Raw genomic sequence first — 18195 nt, forward strand, 5'->3', positions numbered from 1 at the left:
TAGGAGACGACCGCACGTAGCCGCAGGCAAGGGCGCGCGTGAGCAGGCAAGCGAGCCTTCCGACCGATCCCTCCGGCCGCGCCGTGCCGCGCCACGCTGTGCCGAGTCGAACCTCGCTTCGTTTCGCCTCGCCTCGCTTCGCCTCGCCTTGCTGTGGCTGACGCGGCCCCCGTCGCTCCTCCCGGTCGTCGCTTACCCATAGCCGACGCGCGGCCTCGGCGCGCCAAGTTCGCCGCGTACAGCCGCCAGCTACCGCTCGCCGCCTCACAGTCCGTCACCGTCGCTCGTCGTGCGAGCACACGCGGACGTTTCCGCAGTCAGGCTGCACGCGCTGCGTATGTTTTTGTCGTCGTATCGTTGACACACTGACGGATTGAGATCAGCCCCCTGTGTGCTGGTAGTAGTATGCACGAGGGTGAAATTCCCACGTTGCACTCCGATCCAACGCTCGTAAATTTCCGCGGTTCAGGAAATTAAAGAAAAAAAATTTGGTTTTTCTTTTTCGTATTGCAAAAAAGACCTTTTTTTCTCGAGGAAGATCGAGTGATTTGCGACTCGATTGCGATCTCGACTTTTGACAAAGGCGCTCTTTTCAGTGTCAAAGATTCAGTGAAAGCGGGGGACGTTACTCCGTTTATCGCGTGAGAAACTTGTGAACGAGTGCACGTCGATTGTTTATCGATCATTAACTGTACTGTGGGACAGTTCTTGAAACTGGTGAGAAGTTTGACGAGAAACAGCAGGAGCGAACGTGCCACGACAGCCGTTTCGCCCCGTGAGTGACAAGTGGTCGGCGACGCGTGGTTAACCACGTGGCGCGGTGTGTTGCGCCGGTGTACAGTCGCTCGGGTGGCGCGTGAACTTTCGCGGGACTCTCTTTATGTGTGCGTGCTGGACTATCACGCGTGCACACGACCAACGGACAAGTGACAGGTAGTCGTCGGTCGTTGGTCTACGCGAGCGAACGGACGCTTTGCGGCTTACATCAAACGTTTCGCTCTTTAGCCCGAGAAAGTTAACGATCGACCTTCGCCCATCGGTCTCTCTCTCTCGAAACGATCGAGAGCATGGTGCAACAGTGATTAGTCCGTCGTATATCATCGTCGGTGCCAACAGCAGTTGCAAAGGGAAGAGCGCGGGGTCCAGTGGTGGTAGTCTGGTCTCGCCGTCGCAGGCCGCCGCGAGATGCTGAGAGCCTCAGCCGTTCAGTCCAGCCAATCACGTAGGGTGCTGCGATCTGTGCCGAGGGCCGTCGCGGCCTGCTAAGATGACCGCGCGTTTACACTCGCTGAGGCACCAGGAGAAGAAATCAGCCGGCAGCAGTCACAGGCAGCACCATCAGCATCAGCAGGCCGTGCATCAGGGTCCGAGCCCGGCACCGAGCCCCAGCCCCAGCCTCAGCCCGAGCCCGAAACATTCGGACGGTCGTAGAGTGAGTACAAGCAGCATATATTTGAAACGACAAGTTTCAATCTTTCACTCGGAGAAACCGAAGGCATTATTTAATTTAAGAATATAAAAAATTAGATCTTTTACTCACTCTCAGAAATACTAAATATATTTTAATAAAGGTAATCCAAATTTGTAACATAAAAAAAAGTTGAATTTTTTGACAGAGATATATAGTGAATGGATTCGATACACCGTCAACTTCGGAGAATTACGAGAGGATATCCGTTTACTTTTATGCGAGATTTCGATATCAGCGATACATTAATTAAGTGTTCCTAAAATATTAATCAAGGAAAATGTACGAGATGCGTGTGAGAGTGAAGTTTAAAAATTGCAGCGCAAGCGCGAATGTACGGATGAATTAATTCGAGATTTTAAGAATGAAAGAAAAAAAATAGATGACTCGACCATGTGGGGATGCGATATCCTCATCCCTTGCAGTGCATACCGACTATGCGTGCCAGAACACAACCCTACCTCCCAATTTACCTCCTGCGCACTTAATCTGCGATCGTAAGTCCTGTGTGACGCGAACCCGATACTGGACACGTGCGTCGTTTACACAATCGTTCGCCGCCCAATCCCTACGTGAGAATTCGCTGATTTGACAGATGAACCTTCAAGTATATGGAAAGCGCGACGATACGATATATATATCTGTGTAAAATTACAATTCTACAATGAGACTTTAAGCTTTGAGTCTTAATTCGTAAGAAATTGACCACTCACAATTAAATGCGAGGAGAATAATCGATTATGATTTAAGACTTAAGACGTATAGCTCAAGTTTTACACCTTAAATGTAGACGCCACTTTGGTTAAACACGAAATGCGTTGCTGCGAAAAAAATTTCTGGTAAAGATAATGAACTTTTCTCGATGGTACACAAAATTAACTGTAGCGATAGATTTCTCTCAGTTTTAACTTTATTTACTGAGTTATCAAAATGCTTTCAATATTACTGATATATTGACTTATATTGATTTAAGCAAAATATTTCTTTGGATGTGGAATAAAGTTTTATTTTTTATTCGTATTTTTTTTAGAATATGATATTTTAACAAAAAATATCTGATTATATTTAATATATAATAATAAATTAAATTACAATATCATTTTTATATCACAAATACTATTTTGTTAACGATGACGAAATTATTTTAAGATTAATCGTAAATCATTGAGATTACATTTTCAAGATTTTACTTGTACTTTCGAACTGTGAAAAATGTAAAGGAAGAGATAACATTGCCATTTGCGACGTTCAGCATGACTCTAGGAAAAGTTAGTGATTAAAAACTTGCGGTAAAAAGGAATGCCAGCTCGACATTACTTCTGACCCTGCATCCTCTCTGTAATCTCTGTGAAGTGGGTCAGTGCCGGTCAACGCGGCAGATTCAGCGAGATCACGGATTTCGAAGGTCCGACCTTCGCTCGTTTCCGGATCGTTAAAAAAAAATGCGGCGATAGATACGCCACACAGGGGCATAAAACGGATATCGCTCTCCACGTGGACGCGCCGTTAAAATCGCAACGAAACGCAGTACATACACGAACCGTTGAGCCATTAAGCGGCGAGATACGCGTGCCGATAGGCGAGATTGAAATACACCGTGAGGAAAGATAAAATTCGATACGTTAGAACTGATCGTATCGTCATCACGCATATGCCCACATTTCCATCAATGTAGATTAATTCTAACCTTGTTTCGACATATTCTTTATCTTTTTCTGAATTTCACCATCTATCTTGTAGTCTCTCTTTTGGTACAAGCGAAATTTTCATTCAATGATCACAAATTTTACCCTCCTTTGTTTAAATTTCAATTTTTATTAAATAAAGGTTTTGACATTTGAATTTAAAAACTGTTCAGTAATAATAGAGATGTCGGAAAATAACCCTGAATTTTATTTTGAAAGCCTAGAACAGTACAAAAAACTTTGGCTAGACTTAGATTGCAGAGATGGTAAAAATAAGGCTTGCGAATGAAGAGTTAGAAATCAGAAAAAGATTAAGAGTAAGTTGAACCGAGATTAAGGTTAATCTACATTGGTAGAAATGGGCATTAGTGGTATAATTCTTTGTATAATTAATTAAATTGTTTACGTCAAGATGAAAAATCTAAAAGAGGCAATCGTTCCATCAATTTTTTCGAATTATGGCTCCGATTTTTATTTTTTTGTTAACTTGTGGTTTAGACTTAATCTCCCTTAATTTAATATAAAAATTGTATTTTTCTAACTATAATTATAAACTGATAATTTTTTAGTGGTAACTTTAATCGGGCAAGATTTTTCATTTCCTAATTAACTTATGGCTTAGATTTAACCTTATTTAACTTGACGATGGTATAAAAATTGTGTTTATTTTAGCTATGATTAATCACTAAACTTTAAAAGTTACTATAGATCAGTTTAGTGATTAATCACAGTTAAAAAGATACAATTTTTATGTTACCATCAGGTTAAGTCTGACCACAGGTTGATCCGAAAATGAAAAACCGAGTCTACATGACGAAACTGTAGGGTTATTCAGAGTACGTGACAAGTGCATTTTCTTTACTTCTCCTTGCTGTGCGACAAAACGCAGCGGGTCGCAAGGGCATGTCGCGGCACGAACGCTGCGTGTCGGAGCCTTGTGACGCCAATTTGCGGTAATTGGACGTATTTACGAGTGGTTATCATATAGATCGTCCGGACGCCCCCGCCCGCGCGGTCGGCGTCGCTCAAAAAGCTGTAATTCGGTTTATCCAATTAATTCGTCGGTTAAAATTCAAACGTGGAGGGATCACACGTGATCTAAAGATGCCGCCTGTATTTATCGTATATCCAGAATTTGTCATCTGTAACTATGACGTAATATTTAAATAATTTTTTTCTTACACTTTTTCCAAATTGCACGCAAATATTCACAAATTACTTGATACAAATAATTAAAGTTAAAGATTAACACGCGGATTCGACCTCGCGTGACGCGCAAAGACACTCGTTCCGCGAAATTTCGAGTACCGAGAGTACTCGCGCGTGATCTCCGCGTGCGTCAAATGCGGCATGAGTGCCCTTTTAAGGTGATACACGTTGCGTGTGAGAGTACGTTCGCTCGAGCGCGCCTCAAGCGCGAGCGACGGTCTTCCTATTAGGAAAGTTTCCACAGTGACGAAAGGACGTAACTTTGTGCACTCGTCTTTATTAGCGAAGTAGATTCGCAGCGAGAGACACGCGCAGATGTACTTAATAGTGCAGGAATTTTAAATAAGAAGATTTAAATTTTCAGTGAAATTTTTAGAATTTGTTCGTTTTAAATATAAAAAGATATACCTAAGGAGAAATAAGACGTATACATAGATATTAATAAATCATAATTGAAGTTTATGCACTTAGAGAAGTGTTTTGTATAACATGTGGCTTATAAAAATTTTTTAATTAAAAAATTTTGATTAGAACAACAAAATTTCTAAATTAAAAATTAAAAAAGTTTTTGTAAATTAAGTAAGTTAAACATTTTGTTATTGTACTCAAGATTTGGTTATTCTATGATGTGGGTATTATTTTCAAGTGTGGGCGTATTTGTTAATTTTCGCCTGCAAAATATATTTTGTATCTTCATTAATGAACGAATCATCTGGTCTCCTACACGCTCTTGTCTCTACACGTCTCAAATATAGTAAAAAAAAATTACAAGATTGAACTCCGTAATATGAATTTTAACTATTTTATCACTAATAGAGATCTTTGGAAAATAGAACAAATTTTTTTATTGTTTCGGATTATTGTAAAAATCTGAAAAAATTCGGATATACTTGTCAAAGCTTTAACGAGTTTTTACCATCATAAAAGTTGAATTATATTTTGTTTTACAGATTTTTATAAATGTACCAAAACTCACAATTATAAAATATCGATGGTGTCTTTAAAGATCTCAGTTGCCGGCAAAGGGTTAAACAGTAACATTCTGTTCTTTCGCACCTTGTTTTCGTTTGTCTTCTTCTTCATGTTGAAGACGCAATTTTCCTTCTCTCATTCATGTAATCTGATAAACAGCTAAAGGAAGCAAAATAATTAATCTCACGCATAGTGATGCTACGAATGAAAATATAAAAGATCCACTAACACTTTGAAGTTTTATATAATCAAGACTATTATATTTAAAGATATTTATAATTGAGACGTTTAAAGATCGGAGTTCAACGATTAAATAATAAAATATAAAAGAATTTCTCACTCTTGCTTGAAAACCTTTTTCTCTTCTTGTGATAAGAAATTCGAATTTTTATTATGTCGTTGAATTATTATCGCGAGATCGGAATGATGGCTGAAGGAATTCCAAAAAGGCGTCGTTGATCTAGTGAGGGTGATGAAACCTCGCAGGATTTCAAAACTGGTGAAAGAGAAGAAGGGGAAAGAGGAAAATAACGAAAGAGGTAGGAGGGAGATGCAGTGGACGCCGGTCGTCGTTGGGCGACGGTTTAATTGACGGCACTTAATGGATTGTCGTTATGCCCGGCTTAATTACCTGTCGCTCGTTGCCGCTAGTTCGCGCATTTTAATCGATTTATCATACGCGAGACGAAGGCGACGACGTGCCCGAATATGACAATGCAATGGACGGACATGCGATATCACATCTTCAAACGGAAGCAATTTTAGCAACCGAATTTTTTAAAAATTAACTTTCACCATGCCTTTTATACATAAAAGGAACGATTTTGTTGTATCATCAAAATAATCATATAAGCTCAACAGGATTGCCACAAAACTGGAAAATCAGAGAAATATCAGGGAAATCTGGAAAACCTCAGAGAATTTTGAAAAATTTTCTGGAAAATTAGTTCTTGGTTTTACAGAAGATTAATATGCGTACATAACATCTACTAGTTTTGGAATACTACAACTTAACAATTAAATAATAATTTACATCACTATATTAAATTGCCCTTTCAAAAAAATATTTAATTTCTAAATCAGTTCGAAAATACAAAAAATTTCAAAATATTATTGAAAACATCAGGAAAAATCATTAAATTTCTTGTCTGGAAACCAGAGAAAAGTTCTGGAATTTTAAGATGAGGAATTTATGGCAACTGTTCAAGCGTGATGAACAATGTTGCAAAAAATTTTGATATTCTTTGAAGCAATCATCTTGAGCATTCTACATAATTATTTTGACGGTCCAAACAAAATTATTTTTAGATCTGTAGCTAATTTTTTAAATACTTGAACAAAACCATTCTTTTCGAGTAAAAACTAGTCCAAAGTAGTATAATAAATTAAATCTTGATATTTTTTACAAAGCATATCTATTCAATAAACTTTAACAGTAACAAACAGTAATATCAATATTACAATTTTCTACTCAACAATACAACTGTTACGTGTGTTACATTTGTATTGTTGAGTAGAAAGATATAATATTGATATAATGTTACTGTTACTGTTTACCGGATATGTCTGTAGAAAGAAAAATAAATGTAGAATTATTTTTTTAATACGAGCGCTATTAAGCTTAAACGTCGGTCAACTTCGATATTTTCTGGCGATATTGCGATTGACACAAATTTTTCTTGTTAAGGATGATGTTCCTCACGTGTTATATATGAAAATAATTTACGATAATAAGTCCGGTGTTTATGTAAAGATTTACCTCCGAAGCATCTATGTATTGTACTTTAGCTTTTATATACTTATATGTACCGAAAAAATGACCGTGACCGACTCACTATTAGCGGTGACTGTTGTTAAAACAGTCTGGCTGGAAAAAAAAATTCCAGCTGTTCGCGAGGTGGTTCGCACGTCGATGCTGATTCACAATGCCGTCGCCGTACGTGACGCGAAGTCGCAAACAACGAGAATGTGATTTATCGCGCGTAACGCGCTAATCGGCGGCACTGTCAAAGTCACGCCGTCACGCCGCTGCGCCGCTCACAGTCTGTCCCCTTTATCTCCCTTCTCTTTTTTCGCGCCTATCTTTCTAAGTCACGCCAGTTGGAAGAGAGTCACGACGATCGCGACATTATCTCGAGGAATACGATTTTTTGGTAGCTATCGGAAAGCGCGGTAGAATTGAAGTCTCGTGAAAGGAGTTTTCCTCTTCGGAAGACAAGTAGCAATTACGGATGTATTTTAATAAAATGAAAAAATTACGAAAAAGTTTATCTATATTATGCATTTGAAATACAAAAAGTTTGGCGGCAATTTAGAATTTGGATAAAAAATTATTTCAATAAGTAGACATGTTTTTAAAAAATAATTAAGATCAAGTGAGAAAATTCTTATTTAAAAATATATAAATTATAAAATTGTATTGTGTTAAATATAAATATTGATCTAGGATTCATTTTTTATATGTTTTATATGTTTATAAGTTTCTAATTTTAGTCACTTTTTATAGAGACTATACATTTGGTATATTATACGTTCGGAAAAAAAATTATCAGATAAAACAAAGACAACAAAATTCGATGTGACTAAATAATTCACGCTTCTTCGAGCAATTAAAATATTTATCAATATTTTATTAATAAAAATTTAACAAAAGAAAATCGCGAGATTTCTCTAAAAGTACCGCCGATAGACGATACGACTTTCGCATTATCCACCGAAAGCGTCGTCAGCTTTCGTTCGAGAAACGGAATCAAAGCGAAAGGAAAAGGAAGGGAGAACAAATGGTCCACGACTAACCCAGTTTCAGCCTCCGAATCGCCGAGGCGTAATTTAAACGCCTCTATTACAAAATTCCCGCTTCACCCGCAGGCAACGCATCCGTATTCAGTACACGCACACACACACACGTACACACACAACAGACACACGCAGAGAAGAAGCGAGCGAGGCCCATGCGAGAAGTCCATCGTCGACAGACGCGCGTCTCGTCCTCCCTCCACCGCACTCCCCCTCGTTCCCTCCCTCCACCCCGTGTCCTCGCCCGCCCTTCATGCGTGCCTCTCGTAATAATAGAAGGACGCGACGGAGCAAGAGTGCCGCGCCGGTTGGCGGCGATGACACGCGCGCACGTTACACGCACAAGTGTGACACACGCACGCATGCACACACGAATACGCATGACCGCGCAGCGGCTCGCTCGTTTGTTTACCCGTCGCGGCGCTCCCGTGTGAACGCACCGCGCCGACTTCGCCTCGTCTTTCCTCCCCCTCGCAACCCCCTCCGATCCCACCTTCTCGATTTACTCTTCGTCGTCGTCGTCGACGCATCTGTGGTGCCCCGCTCGCTCCCGCACGCGTCCACGTCTCGTTATCCTTCTCGCCGACCGTCTCTCCGCCTCCGTCGCTCTCGCGTGGTAGTCATAATTCCCTCCTTCCCTCCCCCTTTCTCGTTAAAGCCGATTTTGCTCGTCTTCGTCGTTCCGCACGGCGCTTCTGCTCGCGATCTCCGTCTCTGTTGCTCTCTTGCGGAGGGACGTATCTATCGCCGTTTCTCTCCTTCTCCGTCTCTCTTTTTCTGAGGCGCTTTGTAGCTCTCGCTACCTTCATCTCTCACGGGGATACCCGCCGTCTCCTTTTCATCCGCTCTCTCGCCGTCTCTCTTCTCCCCGACCGTCTTCTCTCGATCCACACCGTGAATGTCTGTCGTCCGTCTCTCACCTCGACGGCGGACGTGCCTTTGCCGGTCCGGCCTCGCCGTTTCGCACGCTATCCTTTTTCCACGTGGAACGTCAACGTTTATTTTTTTATGTCTTCACAAGCGTGCTACGCTCTTGTCTCTTTCGCCTCCAAATCATCCCTCAGCGATTCCGTCCCTTCGTCTCACGGTCCTCGTCTTGATAGATTAACTATTAGAGCATCCGGTAAAATTATCGTAGCGGCACCTGCATGAGATATAAATTTGCCCGCTCTGACTCTCGAGCTTTCGAGACACCCGGTGTATATACGCCTTCGCCTGCGTCATCCATTTCGGTCCTGATCCACTTTATTCGACTCTATCTCCGCTCATCTGCGAAGTGCGGCTGTCGCACGTCTCGGAGATCGCCCTCTTTTCCCCTCGACCGCGTTCACCGCCAAGCCGCGCCTTGGTGAACGACGTCGGCACACCGCCAGCGAGCGGAGAGCCACAAAGAAGTGAAAGATTATTCGGCACGTTGAGACGCTCGTAAAGGACCGGCCTGGGTCTCTGAAAACCTAGTATTTAACGACTTTTGAAGTGTGGTACTGCGACTCCTTGAGTTGGAAATCCAAGAAGAGAGCTGTAGAAGAAGAAAGGACTGGTCTCTACCGAGAAACCGATGCGGCTGTACCTTCTGTATGCTTCCCATGGAAGAACATTCGATATTTCAGACTTGACAATGTGAGATGTGACTCCACCGGCTGCGGCAACGTTCGAACCTTCTTGAGACTGAAATGGGAACGAGGCGAACGTGAAAAGGTAGTACAGCGTTCCTGAAGGAATGGAAATCGACTGAAGAAATAAAAGAAGAAGAAGACGAGAAGCCGCTCCCCGTCCAGTTCGCGGACCTTATCTGGACCTAAACCTGCTTACGTTCAATCTGGAACCGGTAATGTCCTCGTAAAATCGTCCTAGACCACCCAGACTCTGCGCTTACCTTGAATCTAGTTTCGAGAAAAAGAGAGAAACACGGAAGCGCATAGGTTGATACTCTCGAGTGTCTGGACTTGGCACTGGACGCATCCGCCCTCCTCTCTCCTTTCCCTCTCTTACCTCCCGGGATACTCTGTGTCATTCTCTCGCCGTTGTTTCGCTCGCTCGCTCGTCACGCTCATCGCCGGCGGCTCCTCGTAAATCAACCTCTTCCGCGAAGCGCGTACAAAAAAAAGTAATAGTACTCCGACTAGGATAGAGGAGCGTGCTGCATCTAGGCAACACGTTGACCTACTGTCGCTAATTGTAAGAACTCGGACGAAAGCTATTTCAAATTATTATTATTTTTTTTCTAATATAAAGAACCTCGAGTTCCGGGCAACGCCTTATATACTTCTATGGTTCTACCTTTTATCGAGAAACACGTATCAACGCGGATATTTCGGATTATGTGGAAGGTGTTCAAAACTATGGCTTGATCCGCGTACTTTGCACTAATTAAAATCGCTCTAATATTTAATGATTAAAAAATAAAACCTAGCTAAATGAAATCAAAAGTTCTAATGAATCCTGAATATCCGACTAAATAACAAACATCTCGGAAACAATAGTAAACAGACAAACGAACGTCGAGCAAAGGAAACCGTAAAGCCGCGTATACACCTAGCGAACATTCATTAGTTGCGTTCAGCAGATGTATACATCAAAGCGAATGAGAATCGAACATTCGATTCGCGTTCGACTCGATTCCCTCATGAAGCGGTACATCAAAGACAATTCGTGCGAGATATAGACGTGCAAATCACGTGTTCGCTGTTTGATTATTCGCCTGAATTATAACCTTTTTTGTACTAACATTCATATCGCTCATCTAAGTTCGTTCTCCTGGTCTCTATTCTTCATGATATATACTTACTGCACAAGTTTAATCATGTAATTATGTGTTTTACAAGTAAAAATATCAGTTGTTTCAAGCAAGGTTAGCGACAGCAAACAATGACCCGAATATCGAATCAAGATCGAATAGGTGTTCGGCCCGTGTTCGATGCAATCAAGAAAAAGGTACGGACGAACATGAACGCGAATGTTCGCGTTCGCTGTTCGTTCGCTAGGTGCATACTCGGCTTAACATTGTTGAACTTAAAATATATATAAGGTAATAGGGTGGTCTGTTGATTCGAACTGTTAATTTTGTTCGAGAAATTTCTAGGATTGTGAGTTCTTAAAAGATGCGATTACGCTCAGCTAATTCGACGCGCGTAAGGAGAGTTAGTGTTCACACTTCTTGAATTGCTCTTTGTCGCAAGAGTTCATGGTCTGAGTTCCATGATAATTTGATAATTCATCGAGTACTTGCATTGCTCTGAATAGGTGTGAATTTCAGTATCTTATGAATTTCGCACCACTTGCGATTTTTTATTGAAAACAACATCGTTTCCTATAAATATTGTATATAGTGTGAATAATTTGATGTAATCAATAGATTAAAGATTGCGCGGCTTGCACGGAATCAGATATGTATATAAAAATTCACACAAAAATATTTAAATACTAAGGCCGATATGCATAATCAATTCTTATGGCCATTAGTCATAAATCAGAAGTTAGAAGCTGGAAATTGACCAATCACAGTCGTCAATTTTTAGCTTCTGACTTCGGATTTATGACTAATGGCTTATTGTAAAATGGCCATTATATCTGAGATTGTCTTAAGTATTTAAAATGTTATAAGCCAGAGGATCGTATTAGCATCTTAAGACATTATTTAAGACGGTTTTAAAATGAATACTGTTCTAAAATTTGGCTGAATATAGGATTTCTCTTATTTAATTAGAATTCTTCTAATCAGTCCAAATTCGTATCATAATTGTTGATCAATAGACATTCAACTTTATTTTGATAGATACAAATACTACAAAAACTTCATCTCAATTCCCTCACTCGCAATACTACATTCCGTGATACATTCCGTTCTTGAACAGAATAATTGTTGCTTGACGGATAATTGTTGTATTTCTTATCTGAGACTTACAGGTCACGTTGTTGATAGATGTGTTAAAGAAATATCGTTTTTTTACCTCCTCTTTTTCAGGCTAACAAACCACTAATGGAAAAACGACGACGAGCAAGGATCAACCAATCCTTGGCGGCGCTGAAGGCGCTCATCCTTGACAGCGCCCGCCTGGAGAACACCAAGCACAGCAAGCTTGAAAAAGCCGATATTTTGGAACTTACGGTCAGGCATCTGCAGCGGCAGAGATCGCTCGCTCAGCCCGGCCTGTCCAGGTACAAGGCGGGATACCAGGACTGCTCCAGAGAGGTAAGAGCACTTTTTTAATTTTGAAGAAAGCGCGACGTAACATTTTTTTTTTTAATTGACCAAGGTTTTTAGAGTAGGATAACTTTCACGCATTATCGGCCACTGAAATTTTAATTTGACAAAAGAGGAAAGCTACATTTAAAAAATATATCATTCACTTGCAACGAGATGTAACTTAAAAATTATTTTTTAGTTAATTACAGAAAAAGAATGAGAACATAAATAAAAAACCAGACTTTCATTCTTCTTTCTAAAATTTATAAGTATATTTTAAGATTATTATTAAGAAAAGATTTTTGTTAAAGGTTAAACCCTTACTTAAAATAGAGAAAGTAAATTTAGTAATCACTTTTCTTATCAATAGAATGATATTTTCCTGCGTGTAGCAAATGTGTGATATCTTTTCTGTTTCGACAAACCTGATTGATACCACATCTCTGAGAATAAAACGAGAACCGTGTCGGTGAGGCAAGCCTGACGCGGAAAAACGTGGGTTCTGTGCGTCACGTTTGCCATTATACTCCGCACGTTTCGTCACGGGGTAGCACGAGGAAGGGACGCGCGGGCGTGGACGAAGGGTGCGGAGAGAGTGGTGAAAAAATTCCAGCGCGTCCAGGGAGCGTGTAATCGGAGAACTCGGCGGAACTGGTTCGTGTTACACGACGGAAAGGGATGGGGAAGGAGAGATTCTACTCGGTGGAAGAAGAACTCACCCGAAACCACCCTGCCTCTGTCCCTCTCTCCCTCTTGTTTCCTTTCTCTTTGGACGACGCGACGATAGGTATCTAACGTATCGGGTTGTCGTCGGGAAGTCTCGCGTGACTCTGCGAAGCTCAATCGCTTGTTCGTTAAGGAATGTCCAGTCACAAAACGAGGGGAAACTCGTTGAAAGCGGACACTCTGTAAGTGCTATTGCGCAGAATTTGCCGGATGAACCTTGCGGTCGGATCTCCGGTAGAATCAGATAGTCAACGGAGGAAGTGGGAAGGAAACAGCCCTTTAGTTTTCGGTTTCTCCGCGCGAAGATTCAGCATAAAATGGCTGGAATTGTAATCAAAATGCAATTTCTATATATAGTGAATACTACATTGACATACTTCAGTAATTGTGTCGATTTAAGAATGATATGTAATATATTTATTTTTTAATAATAATAATTTAAATATTATTGTATATTAAACGCAGTGCCACACGGAAACGACGCACTGAGAAAAAACTAGATTTGACCGAATATAGGAATTTCTATATTTAATTAGATTTGTTCTTACCGGTCTAAATTCGTATCATATTACATTAATTTAATTAGCTTTATTTTTTTGTTGAAGAATGTATGTAGATTAGATATATAAAAAATTGAAGTCAAATATAATATGTTTGTATCTAAAAATTTAGCAAAATACTATCAAGTAGTATTTTGCTAATTGCAATAATTATGTAGGGCATTCAAGCACGATCAACAATGTTGCAAAAAGTTTTGACATTCTAACAACCAGCTTGAGCATCCTACATAACTTTTCTGGTCTACAAAATTATTTTCAAACCTGTATCTAGTTAAATTCTTAAATATTTTAACAAAATCATTCTTTCCATATATATTTCCCTTCGGAGAGCATTAAAAAAAGACATTCAATTTTAAAGAAACGCAAGATTTTACAAATTTTAATCGTGTAAGGAAATCTAAAGTCGTATAGAATATAATATAACTGAAGTGAGAAGATTATGGTTTTTTGCAAAAATCATAATCTGTTATTATATAGAAATTTAACATTTATATGTTAGATTCGTGGCATTCGACTGTTAATCCTCCATCTGCAATTATATTTTTATTCCCTCCGTTTACGATCCGAGTAATCTTTTTTCAATTCTAGGCTTTCAAAAAAGATGAAAAAATACAGAATTATTTTTTAACATCTCTATCATATTACCAATTAATTTCTTGATTCAAAATAGTATTTAATAAAAATTGAATTTTAGTAAAAATGAAAGTGAAATTTATGCTTGTGCTAACAAAAGATTGCAGATTGAGATTTAAGTCGTTATGTAACTCATATCTTCTGCATTTTACCTTTCTCGCAATGCGTATTCAATTAATGATAGCATTAAACGGTAGTCCCATTTACACGTGTCTACCTGTCTCTTGACAAACCCGTTATTCAAGATGTATTTTTTTTTTCGAGCACTTCGGCCTCGTCTATACCGCGGCATTTCCGTCTTATATCTTCGTCGGTACGGCGCGGCACGACACAGCACAAGCGTGCCGCAGAACTCGAGGCGTCGAGTCGATTGTCGGCTCGCTCGCCTCGACAAAGCGCACTTGTCAAGACACAAAGCGCCCGGCCGTGCGCGCTTGTACCTGTCGCGCGACCGCCTTATCAGAATGCTCGCCGATAAAGTCGCCGACTTCCTCCTGGCGCTGGGATACCACCGATCGAAAGACGCAGCCCACACGAGGCCGCGCGTGCTAGGGAGTAACCGTGCCCTGGCGTCCGATAAAGGAGGAACAAATTGGGAAGTTATTGCTATCGTTGAAAAATCACATGTGCGCGGCACGTACACGTATCCTCGGCGAGCGATTTAATCTTCCGCGATCTTACGTCGAAGAATAATCACTGTAATAAAACTGTTACATAATTCTTACGAAATCGTTTTTCAAATTTTATTGCAACCTTTGCCCGACCATTTTGTTGCAGGCGCGTAATTATTTTAGAGCAAATGTTATTCCGTATATACAAATGTACTCATACGAGTGTTAATTGAAAAGTTCTGAGATTGTATTGTACATATTCCGCGCGCAATTGCGTAACGCGGCGATGATGGCTGGCAAGGCCAAGGTCTTCTGCTTGCACACCGATCTAAGACTAGTGGTGTGTAAGCTTTCACGCTCTATAATTCGTTATATGTTCTAGAATATGGCTCGAGTAGATGTTTCTTTAACTGCGCCATAAAAAGGCGCCATCGGAATTCCGCCTCGAAAAAGTAATTAGGAAACTTTCAAAGTGTCAAATCAATCGTACAATGAATAGGCGGCAACTCCGAGAGCTCAAAAACGTACAACGCGAATTCTGTGACATCCTCTTTAAGAAGGCGACTGTAGTACCTCTTCCATTCTTGCGACGATAAAATAAATCAAAACAGCAATATCGGGCTCTCTTTCAGATGTCATTTAGTCACTTATCTTTTTTGATCATTTCATAATCTCGAAAAACTTGCGTGGAAGAAAATCTCTTTCTGATAAAAACAAGAAACAGCAGCCGTTTCCTTAAAGAGGATGACATAAAATTCACCAGTGTCAGTTCTCCAATTGTTTTAAAGCGTAATAAAAAGTGTATGTATTCGATAGATCATTGATACATGAAGGTAGTTTTCTTCCAATGTCACAGCATCAAAAATAGAACGATAGTATCGGAATTTTTCTATTAGTCCTCATACATTTAAAGAAACTGGTTTAACGATGTATACATAAACACGGACATGAAACTCAAAAATCAATGTGTTAAAAATTATATCTGTTTATTACATTTTTACATTTATTTTTTTGTTTATTAATAATCGATACGTAAAAACAAGCCTCGGTTAATTCGCCAACTTCGCGCGGGGATTTCCGTGTTTGGAAATTTCTTTCGTATTCATTTCTACTAATATAGATTAACTCGTCTTTTCGTCTTCTAAATCTAAAAAAAAAAATAAAAAATAAGTTAATCGAAATTAAAATGAATCTATATTGATAGGAATTGATATTAGAACACTGGAAAAAGAGTCTGTACATTAATTGATATTCTAATGGAAAATAGATAAATCAGAATTTCCTGGTTAAATTTATTAGAATTCTAGTCGAGACAATCCAGATACGCCCAATTATAATGAGCAGAATTCTGGTTGATATGATCAGAATATGTTGATTCGTTCACATTTTCAACTAGAAATTCTTCTCAGTGAATGTAAAATCTTTTAATTTCGACTGCAGAAATAGATCACGGGATGGGAAGGAATCAAATTTCGCAACTCTCTACGTTTCGAGGAACTAAAAGAGCGTGCCTAAAATTTCGGATGGCGAGTTGAGCGCCGGGCAACATCACGACGTGTGTGATGTACGAAGCGAGGAAGGAAGAAAGAAAGAAAAAAAAAGGGGAGAAGTAGCAGAAAGTCCCTGCGAGCCAAACTTTATGGTCTTATAAAACCAAGGCGACATGTCCATTGCTCGCGGCCTTTCTCAACCTTCCTACGGGATCTCGTCTCATCCGTCGAAAGTATTGTACATTTCTGCTTGTCTCTGTAAGCGCGAAATGCACTATACCGTCATTCATTCCTTTCTCTCGAGATGAAGGAGTAAAATGGAAAACTAACGCGACGAAATATTCGGATTTCCCAGAAACTCTGGGAGATCGGTAGCGCATGAAGATTAACTGGGTTGAGAAATTCTTAGCGCAAGTGCAATCGTATAATAAACTGTAAATCGGTTTCTTTGAAACGGATCTCAACTTGACGAAATTTGAATCTGAAACTAAACCAGTCAGACACTCGACATTGAAGGCCAGTTGTCGAATTTTCTTTGAAATACTCGACTACGAGTCTGTTGAAGGATCATACATGTATATATTCCTGGGATAGAGGAATGACGCGATACACTTTGAGAGGGAGAGAAACGCGATGCACACGAAAACCAGGTCAAAAATTACCCACCCACGCATAGAGATGTTTTCTCTTTTACATGGAATACAAATGTTGTATGAAGAAATCTATTCCTAAAATTATACTTATGTGTGTAGAAAGACAAAAAAGTTTAGCAACAAGGTTTTGTGTTTATCGAATTATTAGTAACGTATATTTACAAAAAAAACAACTCTGGAGTGTTAGTTATATCTTGTTAAATACCAAAGATAGTAATTAGCATTCAAAATAGTCTCTTTTAACTAATACAAGCTTTAAGACGCTTCGAAAACACATTAACGATGACCGTGCTTCCTTCCATGGATAAATTCTCTTCCAGGCAATCAATAGAATGATCTTCAGTTCAACGTAACCTTTTGGTGCAGTTTTTTTGATATTTAATTAGATGGAACTAACACAATACTCCAGAACTTGTTTTTTTTTAATACATATACAGCTTTAATAAAAAAGCAATAAAACTAAAAAATGAGCACTTTTTAGATGATAACAAAATCAATTCTAAAGACTATTTTTGTTAAAAATATTTTTGTTGGAAGAACGATACGTTTGTAATTCCCAATTTACATCCGCTAAAATATAGAAATGTCGCTTGTCGTCTGATTAAGTTTGCAATGATTGTTTATAGAACAGGCATTTTGGAGTGATACTGTGAAGGAATGTTGTTGGTGCTAAAATAGTTATAGAAAAACGTCCTATTTGGAGTCATGCCATTTTTCCTTAAAAGGTTCCTTGAAACGTTGTTCCAATTCAGAATTTTAAAAATACTCTTCTTAAAAAAAAAGATACCAATTTTGAGATGTCACTTGCCTATCAAAGCAGCGAATTATGTTGTTACCTAAGTAGAACAAACTGATGATATTTGTCATCATTTTAATATCTTTAAACGTCATTTTAACGACAAATAACGTCAACATGTCATCTGAGTAATAATTTGATAAATATATAAAACTTTATGGCCGCGAACTTCTTTGCCACTTTGTACATTAAAGATTATCGATCGTTATTAATTGCTCTCTTTTTTTGATACTGATTCGAATTAATTTCTAATTCTTCAGAAACATCCACATAGAGTCGAAAATACGAGTTCCGTTTCTCCTAATTGCTGACGCGCGCGATTAACCTACATTCGCAGATATCTATCCGATACGCGATCTTTTCATGCCCTCGAAGTTGTCGGTCTCTTTCCAACGCGCGGCGGCGATAGC

The 18195-nt window shown here is 39.5% G+C and overlaps 1 protein-coding gene across 1 annotated transcript in view; it reads left to right on the forward strand.

Annotated features, from left to right (window-relative positions):
- The first annotated feature begins 213 nt into the window (after positions 1 to 213).
- The window catches only part of Sidpn (bHLH protein similar to Deadpan), a 23068-nt gene continuing 5086 nt past the window's right edge, over positions 214 to 18195 (forward strand). The window contains exons 1-2 of the mRNA XM_018454969.1: positions 214 to 1432; positions 12095 to 12322. Coding sequence (XP_018310471.1) covers positions 1268 to 1432; positions 12095 to 12322 — 393 coding nt within the window. The 5' untranslated portion in view covers positions 214 to 1267. The remainder of the gene's footprint in view (positions 1433 to 12094; positions 12323 to 18195) is intronic.

The sequence above is a fragment of the Mycetomoellerius zeteki genome, unplaced genomic scaffold (genome assembly GCF_001594055.1).
Source record: "Mycetomoellerius zeteki isolate Tzet28-1 unplaced genomic scaffold, Tzet1.0 scaffold47, whole genome shotgun sequence".
NCBI classification, from domain to species: Eukaryota; Metazoa; Arthropoda; class Insecta; order Hymenoptera; family Formicidae; genus Mycetomoellerius; species Mycetomoellerius zeteki.